General features: G+C 44.9%; 1 protein-coding gene and 1 pseudogene across 6 annotated transcripts in view; one reads left to right on the top strand and one right to left on the bottom strand.

The window, feature by feature from the left end:
• The first annotated feature begins 227 nt into the window (after nt 1–227).
• LOC116665856 lies at nt 228–605 on the top strand (annotated as a pseudogene).
• A 1,603-nt stretch (nt 606–2,208) lies between these two features.
• The window catches only part of SLC9A9 (solute carrier family 9 member A9), a 607,055-nt gene continuing 597,774 nt past the window's right edge, over nt 2,209–11,489 (bottom strand). For all 6 annotated transcript variants that reach the window (XM_032486920.1, XM_032486926.1, XM_032486909.1 and 3 more), the window contains 2 exons: nt 5,230–5,335; nt 2,209–3,902 (listed from right to left, as the gene is read on the bottom strand). In XM_032486920.1, coding sequence (XP_032342811.1) covers nt 3,675–3,902; nt 5,230–5,335 — 334 coding nt within the window. In that variant the 3' untranslated portion in view covers nt 2,209–3,674. The remainder of the gene's footprint in view (nt 3,903–5,229; nt 5,336–11,489) is intronic.

Genomic DNA, 11,489 nt, shown 5'->3' with positions numbered 1-11,489 from the left:
CAGAAGATGTCGGTGCTATTGATCGTGTACTTTGCATTCTCAAGGTCTCAAAGATTGTGGTGAAAAATAACTTTTCCAGTCTTTACCTCCTTTTGTAGCTCAGTACCTCAATGGGTTATTTCGTAAGCTGCTTCTTACTATTATTATTTTGAATAAGCAATGCATCCACAGTGTACAAAACCCCAAAAGGTGTAAAAGTGAGAAGCTGCGATACAGCGGAAGTACCTTCTGTTCCGGCCTCTTGGTCTCGGCTGCAGAAGCGAGATGACGAAGGGAACGTCGTCGTTGGGAAAGCGTCGGAGTGAGACGCACACCGTGGGCGGCCGATTTGGCTGTAAGGCCCACCATCTTCAGAAGTCTACCTGTGGCAAATGCAGCCACCCTCCCAAGTGAACGAGGAAGTGTAACTGGAGCGCTGAAGCTGAAAGATGGGAGTACCACCGGGACCGGGCGAATGAGGCGCCTAAGAACTGTACGCTGCAGACTCAGGCACGGATTCCGTGAGGGAAGGGCTCTCTGAGCCCAAGAGGGCAGCTGTTGTGGCATCCAGTTCATCTTAAAGATTTCAACGATTAGCTGCACAATAAATGTTCTGGCTTTGAAAATTAAAAAAAAAAAAAAAAAGTGAGAAGTCTCTCCTCAGTTCTTCAGAAGCAGTCATACTACCAGTTTCTTCTTTAACATTCCAGGATGGCGGCACCCCATCTACTGTGCGCCTTGCTCTTTTTATCTGATGATAAATCTTGGAGATCATTCCATATCAGTCCATATGATGCTCTCTCAAGAGGGGGCTGTGCCATGTTTTATTTCACCAGGATGACAATTCAGTAGTTTTAATAAATACCCTTTATATGTATAAAATTCTCCAATATCTGGAAAAATTTTTCTGCCCATGAAACTGCCCATGAAACGTATTTGAATGTTCAGCTTTGATTCATATCATTAAGTTATATTCCAGGAAGTTTCTAGAAACTTCCTGAATGAAGACTGTGATGGAATTTGCTCAGACATGTGCTGAGGACCCAGGGGAACACTGCAAAGGGGCCAACTGGGACCCTGACAGTGAGAGGAACTGTGTATGTGTACGTATGTGTGTGTGATGTCCACACAGTAAGAAGTTCAAGGAAGAACTGTAAGCCAATTAATGAGAGTCCTTTAAAGCTCTAATAATGAGTGCAAGCATTAGTGGTTTGAATAAAGCTCCTTTGCCTTTATTATTCATTAGGAACTGGCAGTAAATAATAGGTTTGAATTTCACAGTCCTGATGCTGCTAATCAAAGCACAGAGCATTTCTTAAGATCATAAATTATTATCCTTCACAACAGTAGCATCAAGGGAATTTGATTTTTATGAATTGCTAACTGGGACACTGGGTAGCCTCCATTTGGGTCTTGAGCTGATTCAAAGGGAAGGAATCTGTTTATTACATATGGAAGCTGGAACCTGCTCTCACACATTGGGTGGGACCCAATTTCCTTGAACTCACAATATCGTTCTTACCTGGAGTCAGCTGAGGTGAGCAGTCCAGCCCAGATCAAACAGTCATGCTCCATGTTGGTAGTGGGTCATGATATTCAACTGGAAAGAGATTTTTTTTTTTTCCCAAGCAGGAAGAGGGCTTTGCCAGTGGGGCGTGAGGCTATTTGTGCTCTGCCCTCTTAGCGAGTTGGTTCCAGGTGTGGACGGGGTACCTTCCCCTCCCCTCCCCACCTCACCTGCATCTGGTGTGTAGTATCTCTCCCCTTCTCTCCACTTCTGCTCCCGCTGTCTGGGGAGACCATCTCTTTCCCTGGTGTGTCTTTCTCCACGCCAAGGGAAAGAAACAGAACACCGAGCTCTCATCCCTTCCTTTCATGTGATAAGGGCAGAAATAAGATGAATCTTCCTCTTCTGCCTTTTCTTCTTTCTACTCTACAATCTCCTCCCTCATTTTTGAAGCTCTTCTGGATTTCTGGTCCCCTGCATTGTGAAAGAAGGGGATGCATCCCTCTGCCTGACCCAGCCTAGCCCAGCCCAGTGCGCTCTCTTCACTCGTCATGGACTCGGTGAGCAGCCCCTGCGGCTCTTCCTGGGTCAGAGGACCCCAGCATCTCCCTGATGTCACCTTTCGGTGTCTGCTTCTCCTGGCACTTTGAGAGTCAGGGCTTAGCACTGCCAGTTAGCATGGACAGAGAAGATGTCTAAATAAAGAACTGGCCAACACCATCTTACTGTATTACAAAATTTTATTAGGATTAAGTCAAATTAGAAAACTTCATGCTTTGCCATTTGCCATATCTACCTGGAATGCCAAGTTATACTTAGCTGAGTACAAAACAGTTTGTGCCCCTGGATTTTACTGTTTGGAAAGCAAGAGAACCCGTGTGCATAGTGGCGTGCCTGACACCACCATGGTCTGTATTTAAAGCCTGACAACTGGTCAGCAAGCATATGTTACTTCCAAACTTTGGGTCCCAGGAAGACGCCATTCTTGCCTCCCTCAGACGCAGACTCATCAAAGCCTGGGCACCCGTGAGTGGGGCCTGCTTTTTGGAGTCTAATATTACATCTGTATTTCAAGAGAAGCTGGGCTTGAGGTATCTTAATGGCTTAAAGGCACAGGTCATGCAGCTGAATTCAAAGCTATTGTGTTGGTCTCTCCTCCAAGGGCCAAGAGCCACACCGCATAAGGGGAGGTGGTCCTGATGCTGCGTCCTTGCCTCCTCCGTGTGGTCCCCACACATCCTCAGCCCTGCTCTTCCCGGTCCTGCCCTGCACTGCTATTCAGCCGTGAAAGTTAGGATTGGAGGACAGGTCCCGGCTCCTGCCCGGGGGAGAGTGCCCTGTGCTATGGGATCTCATCACCTCGCAGCCCCCAGAGGCACCTGCCGCAGAGCCAGTAAGTGACTCAAATGCAAGGACAGGAAGGCTCATTATTCAGGTGAAACACGGTACTGGGAAGAGAACCCAGCTTTCCCTGGACGGTGTCCTAGCGAGGCGGAAAGTGGCACCGTGTTTAGAGCAGAGTGCACCCCAGCTGTAGCCAGCCCCTTCACTCAATGGGAAAAGCGGTGTGAAAAGGATGCGGAGGAGAACAGGAGGTCCCCACGAGCCAAGGGTTCTGTGAGGCGTCAACAGTGCTGTCGGGCACGTATCCGGGCTCTGCAAATAGCCCTACTTCGTTAAGAGCAAGTGGGAGCCTAGGTTCTAAAAATAGAAAACCTATCACTTTCTGAACAACTGGGCATTCCCTTCAGTTTAGGAGCCACACGTTTAAGCTCAGAAACTCTTTTTCTTATTTTTTAACTCTCCCTAATGAAGGGAATAAAAATCCAAAATCTGAGTGAAGGAGAGCTGCCCACAGACAAGAAACCCCCTGCAGACACAAGCACATCCGTCTCATCCTTCAGCAGCTAGACTCCTGGCGCCCCTGCCCCTCTCCGCTCCCCACCCCCAAGTTCATGAATAAAAATGGCGCTGTCAAAATCTTAAATTCAGTTGCATGATATAGAGGGCTGATAATAAATTCTCATTTCTTCAGGCACCAGAGGATACATGTGACAAGGTTTTGAATCTCTCCAATTTATGCCCTCAATACATCTTCCAGCCTCCCCTCTGCGCGGCCTCACCAGCGGCTCGTATCCCTCCGCGAGCCTCGCACGGCCTGCGATCACCTCGGCGCTGTTCGTGCCCGTTAGTTCAGCTGGGACTGACCCGGAGTTTGCTGGAGCTTGAGTTCATAGCCTCCTAGGCCCAGGTCCCCCTCATAGATGTTCTCCTTGCTCGGAGTCTGGGGCGAAGCTTTCTGGTCCAGATCCAGCCTGGCGGGAGGACTGCAAGGTGAGGGGGCTTGTTCCTGGAAATTCATGGCCAGCTCGTCCTGATTTACGATGCATTCTCCATCATCCTCTTTTAGCTGCTCCTGGATTTTGGAAAGAGAGAGAGAGGTCACTTCCTGATAAAGGCAGAAAACAATAGCAGTCCTACGGTGTACGAAAATAGGATGTTCGTTTTCCTTTTTTAACGGCCCGGTCTTTGCTGAAGTTTCTGCTAGTGCCTATGCCCCCTGCATGTCGTGGGCTTTTGAAGCGTTTCCCCGAGTCAGCACTGGGGACTCACATCATCACATGGCCATCAGGGTCTCCAGGCCTAGCCGGTGAAAGTTAGCCGTGCTAACTGAGCGCCTCTGTGGGTTAAGGGAGTTGAAATTAAACGCAGTGGATGCTTTGAATTGGTACCCAATCTGGGTGAGAGGAGTTAGGAGTCTGCAGAATCCTGTGACCTCATAGCACCGAATGGTTCTCAGTGTGGGCTTTGTAATCCTCCTGCCTATCACAAAATTCTTAAAACACAGTTTCTCTTATATTTTCTTTGAAAAATAAGTCCTCACAGTCTGTTTCTCGGGATGAGGGTCACAAGGCTAAACATGGTTGGAAGTTACCATAGTGGATGATGGTGGAAATGAACTAGGTCTGGCCAACAAGTTCTCCTCAGACAGAGCTTTCCTTGAAGAAGAGAATTAAAATCTCAACTCTTCTTCCACTTGTTTGGGGAAACCCAAACAAAATTACTTGTAGAATGGGCCCTGGTTAGGTGACCTCAGGTCAGTGTTTTCCAAGTTTAGCCTGTACTGGAGTCACCTGGAGGGCTAGTTCAAGTACAGACGCTGGGCCCCTGAGACCGAATTTGCATTTCTATTAAGTTTCCAAGTGATGCTGCGGCTGCTGGTTTGGGGACACACTTTGATGACCACTGCTTCAGACTGTTGTGCCCTGAGCACATCAGAGACTTGAGAGGCCCTTTTTCTCTGTTTATATGAGGGGTCGACCAGCTGGACAACCTCCAAAGGTGCCACAAACTCCAAGATTCTGCTCCTCTCCAATTCCTGGCACTCTGATTTACTGGTAATGAGTCTAATTGCTTCTCAGTGGTTTTTTTATTCCACTCCCTTGAGCTACAAAGCACAGGCTTAATAGTCAAAACCTCAAAACACAGCAGTTTGTGAGGACACATGACTTCGTTTATATTTTCAAAATCCATTTTATGGCTAAAAATATTGGTCACCATAAAAAATCTGCATTCTTAAAAGAAGAATGAGCCCACATCAGCTACAACTGGAGAGAGAAGAGAAATGCTTCTTGGTGCAGTGAATTTTAACTCCTTCCTCCTCAAGCTGGGAAGTAATAGCCTCGAGGTTGCTGGGCTCATCAGTATTCACCAAGCCTGTCCCTCTCGGGATAGTTACTCACCCCATAGGCCTGAGGACTGGTGAGCAGTCTGGAAATTGGGCCGCACCACTCAGGTAACGTTGTGGTCAATGGAGGACCAGAGTGGGTTAAAATCGGTTTCAGGTATCTGCGAGGCCTGTTAAGGAATCCTTGCTGGAAGGAAGGTGGGGTTTAGTTTCTCACACAGCACTAACATTTGCATGCAGTGAAAGGAGACAGTCATTCTTACCTCGACATCCCTACTCCCCCTTGTAGGAGGTAATTTGGCCTGCAAAAATTACTATTTATAATCTTGGCTCCACACACTTTCCCAGCTCTCCTGGTAGCCTTTCATCATGGAGAAATGGAGCCTGGACTAGCCAGTATCAGAGAGATGTGGAAACGGTCCTCTTCCCTCCCCTTCTCCCACTCTGTCTCATCTGCTTAGAGAATGCATCCTTAAGCATTATCTTCAACAATAGCATAAAGGATTGTGTTTTCTTAAAACTGCACACACAGCTTAAACCACCAGAAATTTTCACCAAGAAGCAAGAGGCATTTCATAAAATGTTCAGTCATTCTCAAACTGGGTAGTGAACAGAGACTGCCAAAATACTTTATTTTCCCCATTCAACGCAGTCGGTTTATACTTCATACCTCAGTGCATCCTGATACAAAATGTATGTCAATGAGCTGGTGCCCGGTTTATTCTATTGTCTGTCTTTCTCATCTCTTCATCCCAAAGTGCTCTACCAAGTTAAAAGAAAAACCTGTCCGTATAAAGCCATTATGTCTCCCTCCGATCTATCAATAATGAAATCCCTAGAGGCTGCCTCAGGTGGCCTTAGTCCTTTTCTTTTTTCCCTCAAAGAAAAGTAGTGAAATTATTTCACCGTTCCATCAGAACTAACTCTTAGGCTTTATATAATTTCCTCTGCTGGAGAATATTTCACCTCATCAACTTTCTGAAATGCTGTAATAAATAGGGAAAGGGGAAAAAAATGGAAAGAGGTTAATGTTGGCTTGTAGAGATACAGTCACCCCCAGGCACTCAAGACAAGAGATTATCTTGGAGGTGGTGCTGCTGGAGCTGGTCCACATCTGGACAGTGCCACTCCGTCATTCCTGGGATGCCCTGAGTGTGTGGGTCAGAGGGCGGATGCAGCCCGCAGGAGCTGGGAGTCTGGTTGCCCCTGGATTCAAACCCACTCACCACCACAGTGGGGACAGATCGGGAGAGGCTCCTGAACGTAGCCTAGTTATGATGAGAGGACAGCAACTGAAAAGATGCTTAAGAGGGTCTGTAATTCCAACTGCAAATGGAATACTTGATAACTCCTTTCAGATGAGCAACTGTTGTGCTCAGTTAAGGACCGGGAAGATATTAAAGTTCAGAGCCTGGCATTCCCTGGAACACCTTGTAAGTATTTCTACAACTCTGGAAAGCCCTTGATGATTTTCCATTAATTTTGATTACAGAGTGTTATTTCCTTCATTTGTTGGATAAAGGAATTGAGGCCTAGGGATATGATGATTTTAAACAATCCAAAGTCTCCCTTTGCTATTTGAATCCACCTTCAGCATATCCCAGCGGAAGGTGATTTATCAGGGCAGAATCATGTGCTTGACCAGCTGGTCCTCTGGAGAGAGAAGCTTGCAGACCTCACCCTTGCTGGTGAGCTGCGGACCCTTTCAGCCCGGGGCACAGGAGGAGGACATGTGGTCTTTTTTTTTTTTTTAGTTCCCAAATCAACTGACTATTTTTTTTTTTTTTTGCTTTTTAAAAAAATTTTTTTAAATTGAAGTATAGTCAGTTACAGTGTGTCAATTTCTGGTGTTCAGCACAATTTCTGGTGTTCAGCACATATATTCGTTTTCATATTCTTTTTCATTAAAAGTTGCTACAAGATATTGAATATAGTTCCCTGTGCTATACGGAAGAAGTTTGTTCTTTATTTTATATATAGACATGTAGTTGTCTTAGGGTTTATGGTGGGCATATCAGTTTTTTAGGGAGGTGAGGCAGACAAGATACATGTACAACTGGAGTATAAATCAAAGAAAATCCTACAAACTTTATTTCTGGATAGAAAAGTGACAGCAAGTAAGCAACATGTTTAGAGACGTTGTAGAAACAAAAACGAAGGGGTTTGTCAGGGCGCTAAGAGTTAGAAAGGCCCTGGCAACTTTCCCGGCTTGAGGTTCTTAATACACTGAAATATCAAAATGCCAAAATAATACTACAAAAGTAAAACACAAATTTAAAACTGTGTAATGAACATTTTCTTCTTTTAATCCTGATGTGGTATCTCTGTAACTCTGTGTGTAATGTTGTCAGAGCTAACAGTGAATGACTGACTTTGTAACTTTTTGTGAATGTGAGGCCTGGACCAAGCCGGCTACCATTTGTCCTCCTCTGGACAGGCTCTGTGATTTCTGAACTCAGCCTGCAGCAGGAGATCCCAGGCCTCAGCCTACTTAAAAGGCTAAAAGCATTTATCAACCTGACTTTAAACTGTACAAGTTTTTCTCTAGAGCTGTTTCCCACAGAACACCTTCTTATGCATTCTTTGTTCTAGGTACAAGAATATTAAGAGTCCCAAAGCTGGAGGTGAACTTCATACCCAGAAGAGGGAAGGGGACCACTGCATCTGCAAAAGCAAGAACAACTTTGCTACAATTTGTTACTGTGTACATGATCTCTATGGAAACTAGCTCTGCCCCTTGAACTCTTAAACTTTCCCTATAAAACCCCCTGCCTTCTCTCCCCAGCAGAAATAAAGCTGCCTTTTTCTACTTCGTCCAAAACTCTGTCCTTGAGTCTCAATTCAGTAAGTGGGGTACAGAAGCTGTTTTTATTTTTGGTGTAGCAACACTACACCAAAAATAGCAATTTGGGTTAAATGTTGTGTAGGGAGCTAGTGTGAGGTGGTAGGTGAGAGGTGGGGAGAACCTGTTCATGTAAGACTCTTCTAGGAAACTCGTGATGCTATTCTGGCTGCCCTGGTATCTCAGTAGCTGTGAGTCAGAGGAATAAAACATACACCGTGAGGCAGTGAACGGATTGCATAAGCACCATCCACAGACGCGGCAGGCGTGGGGCAGAGTCCGTTTTCTCTGATGTCTTGGTTTGCCCAGTGCTTGCCGTATATTATGGGCTCAGTGGATGTTTGTTGAATGTGTAACTGAAACTAGCACTGTAAACTGACTACACGTCAATAAGAAATAAGAATAAAAATTTTAAAAAATTTAAAAAAGAAGAAAAAAAATATTCAGGAGTGTTATGAGTGATGGAGGTAGATTCTGAGTAACTATGCCAAGAATGAAGGGGGCAGATTTACAGCCAATGAATGAGGTTTTCCTGAGGGTAAAAGGCTAAGAAATGTCAATTCAAAGGTGGACTTCTTAGGCCTAAGTTATTAGACAGAGGGGATGATGTGGTAATGGCACAGAATAAAGAGGCTAAAAACAACTTTTATGTGTCACTCACTCAGTCCCTCCTGTGTTCCTGCATATGCTCATATGTTTTTGTTTTATGTGCTAAACTAGTGAGGCATCCACATAAAGAAATGAATACCTATATTATAAAATAGAAAGCTCCCTTGTCTCCAGACAGTGGTTTCCTTGAGGGCAGGGCTGTCTCCTTCACCTGGATACAGTGCTTGGCACATTTTGGATGTTCAAGAAAAAGTTGTTAAGTGAATGAAGACCACAGGCTCAGAGAGAGTAAAAGAACCGCTCAGAGGAACCCAGCCAGTTAGTTATCGGCCGAGCTGGGCCCCAGACTCCAGACATTTCCACCACTTTGGGCGTCCTCCTTCTGCATAGAGACACGGAACAACAGGTCTCATCTGACTGAATAACTGATTTGGAATCCGGGAATCCGTGACTTTCTCGTTCTTCACTACCGAGCAGTGTCTGGAAAGTGGCTGGATCTCTAGGTTTACCTGAATTATTAAAAAGTAAGAAAACTCTTTTGCTCTCCAAAAAACCCCAACTGCCAATTTGGCAAAATGTGTAATTTTTCTTATCAGGTTCTAGTGTAGGTTTGGAGAGAGAGATTCCCCATTGGATATTTTTGGTACAGCTAGTTTTGCTTCCCTAATAAGCTAGAAATGCATTGAGATGAAATGTTGAGCTCTGGGGGAATAAAACAATAACTTTTCTCATCTTTAAAGGGCATAAGTTTGGAAATAACAGTTTGGTTCAGGAGATGTAAGTAAAAGCTGGAACTCTACCCGGAATTTAACATGTGTGAAATAGGGAAGACAATTACCTCAGGCCAAAGGAGAAAGTGCATTGCTATCATCAGGTTCAGAACTAAATTCAGTGCTTAACTGAACTAATATTTAAAATATGCAGTAACATGAATTTCTCGTTTTTGTTTTGATTAAATCCTCGTGTTTTGTCGATTGTAAGTTGCCAAAACAATTGGGTGCACAGCTTGCTCATGCCTATGCCTCGTATGACATGGTCACACATAGATTGGTGAGATGCAAAAGCCCCAAGCAAAGATCCATGCCCTCTACTGCACACTGAATGTTTGTGTTCCCCCCAAATTCACATGTTGAAGCCCTACCCCTCGTGTGATGGTATTTGGAGATGGGGCCCTTGCGAGGTAATTAGGGTTTAAAGAGGTCATGAGGGTGGGGCCTCTATAGAGGGATTAGTGTCCTTGTAAGAAGAGACTCTCTCTCTACCTGTCCACAGAGAAGGGGTCATGGGAGCACACAGTGAGAAGGTGACTGTCAGCAAGCCTGGAAGAGAGTTCTCACCAGAACCTGACCATTCTGGCATCCTGATCTCAGACTTTCAGCCCCCAGAACTCTGAGAAAATAAATTTCATTGTTTAAGTCACCAGTCTGTGGTATTTTGTTATGACAGCCTGGGCAGATTAACACACCCCTCTTGCTGGTCTTCATAAAAGTCTTTGATTTGAGAACCCTAAAGAGCTATGTTCTATCTTGGGTTTCTCTAAACTTGCCTGATCATGAAGATAATCTTGGCATCTGATAAAAATTCAGATATCCAAGTCTTCCCCTGGAGATTCTGACTTGGCAGTTCTGGGAAGTAGCCCTGGACTCTGTACTTTCAATACAGAGTTCCTGTATTTCAAGTGTCCCAGGTGACCAGTGATCAGGCAAGTATGGAGCACAGTGGTCTCTCTCCAGTGTATTGCCCTCTATGTGGGACTCAAATCTCAAACAGGGAGAAAAAGAACATGGCCTCTTATGTTGTAAAGCCATCATTTTTAGCGTAAGGATAGGCAGAAGACCCATCTGCCCAGAGCCCAGACCTATCCGGTGCCAATTGTTTCATATCATCTAGGGGATGGGCTGGCAACTTGGCTTAACAAGCTGAAGTCTTGATGATGTAACTCCTGAGAGTGGATTAATGAAGCATCGCACCTTGGCTTTTGTAGGAAGACTTTGTGTCTACCAAAAGCATCTGAATGTGTTTGTATGTATAGGCTTGATAAATGGTCTTCTTATCAGGATGAAATACTTGTTAAAGCAGAGGTGTGTACAGAAGGAAAGCACATTTATCTTTTCAGTAATACACCTTGCATCTTTTTAGTTATAAGGCATTTCTATATGTCTTATTTTCTCTTTACAACTATAGGTGGCTATTACAGTCCCATTTTACAGATCAAGGCAAGTGTAATCCGATGGCTTTTAAATTCTCTTCTAACCTACCTATACCTCACTTTCAAGAGTGCATTTAGCTTTTAGGGCTGACGTGCCACCAGTGATGGTCAGGGATCAATGCCAGGTGGTGGGGAAGGATAAGCACATCCTGGAGTGGAAGCCAACCTTGCCCTCCAGGCCCGTATGTTACTGCAGGAAACCAGGTCCCACTAGCTATTGACTTGCTATGTCCCCACACTGCTATTTACACAGCACCCATGCACAGGACTAGCAGAGGATACCCCCAAATTGTACACACCCCATCACTCTTTGATTCCAATATACAAGTCACACCCTTCATGCTTTGTTTCACAGGAAACGGGGACTAACAAACTGAATGTGTTCTCCCTCTTTTCTTTGGATATGTTGGATTCTGTAATTGGACATTCCCTGTCTTGCCCTTTTGCTTAAGATTGTGATAAATCATTTTGCTGAGCTGTAGCTGGTGTTCAGATTGGAGCAAGGCTTTAAGAGTCCAACCAAAAGCCCTCCTCTTTAAGCTGTTTCATCAATTTGTTCTCTGTAGTTCAAGGAAGGACTTCTGATTCTGCTCTGCACACAAGTAGAGAACACATGAATGGGATCCTGTCTTTGCTGCAGCCACTCTATTTCAAG

The sequence above is a fragment of the Camelus ferus genome, chromosome 1, assembly GCF_009834535.1.
Source record: "Camelus ferus isolate YT-003-E chromosome 1, BCGSAC_Cfer_1.0, whole genome shotgun sequence".
NCBI lineage: Eukaryota > Metazoa > Chordata > Mammalia > Artiodactyla > Camelidae > Camelus > Camelus ferus.
Note: the sequence above shows the minus strand (reverse complement) of the source record. Positions and strands in the feature narration are given on the sequence as shown.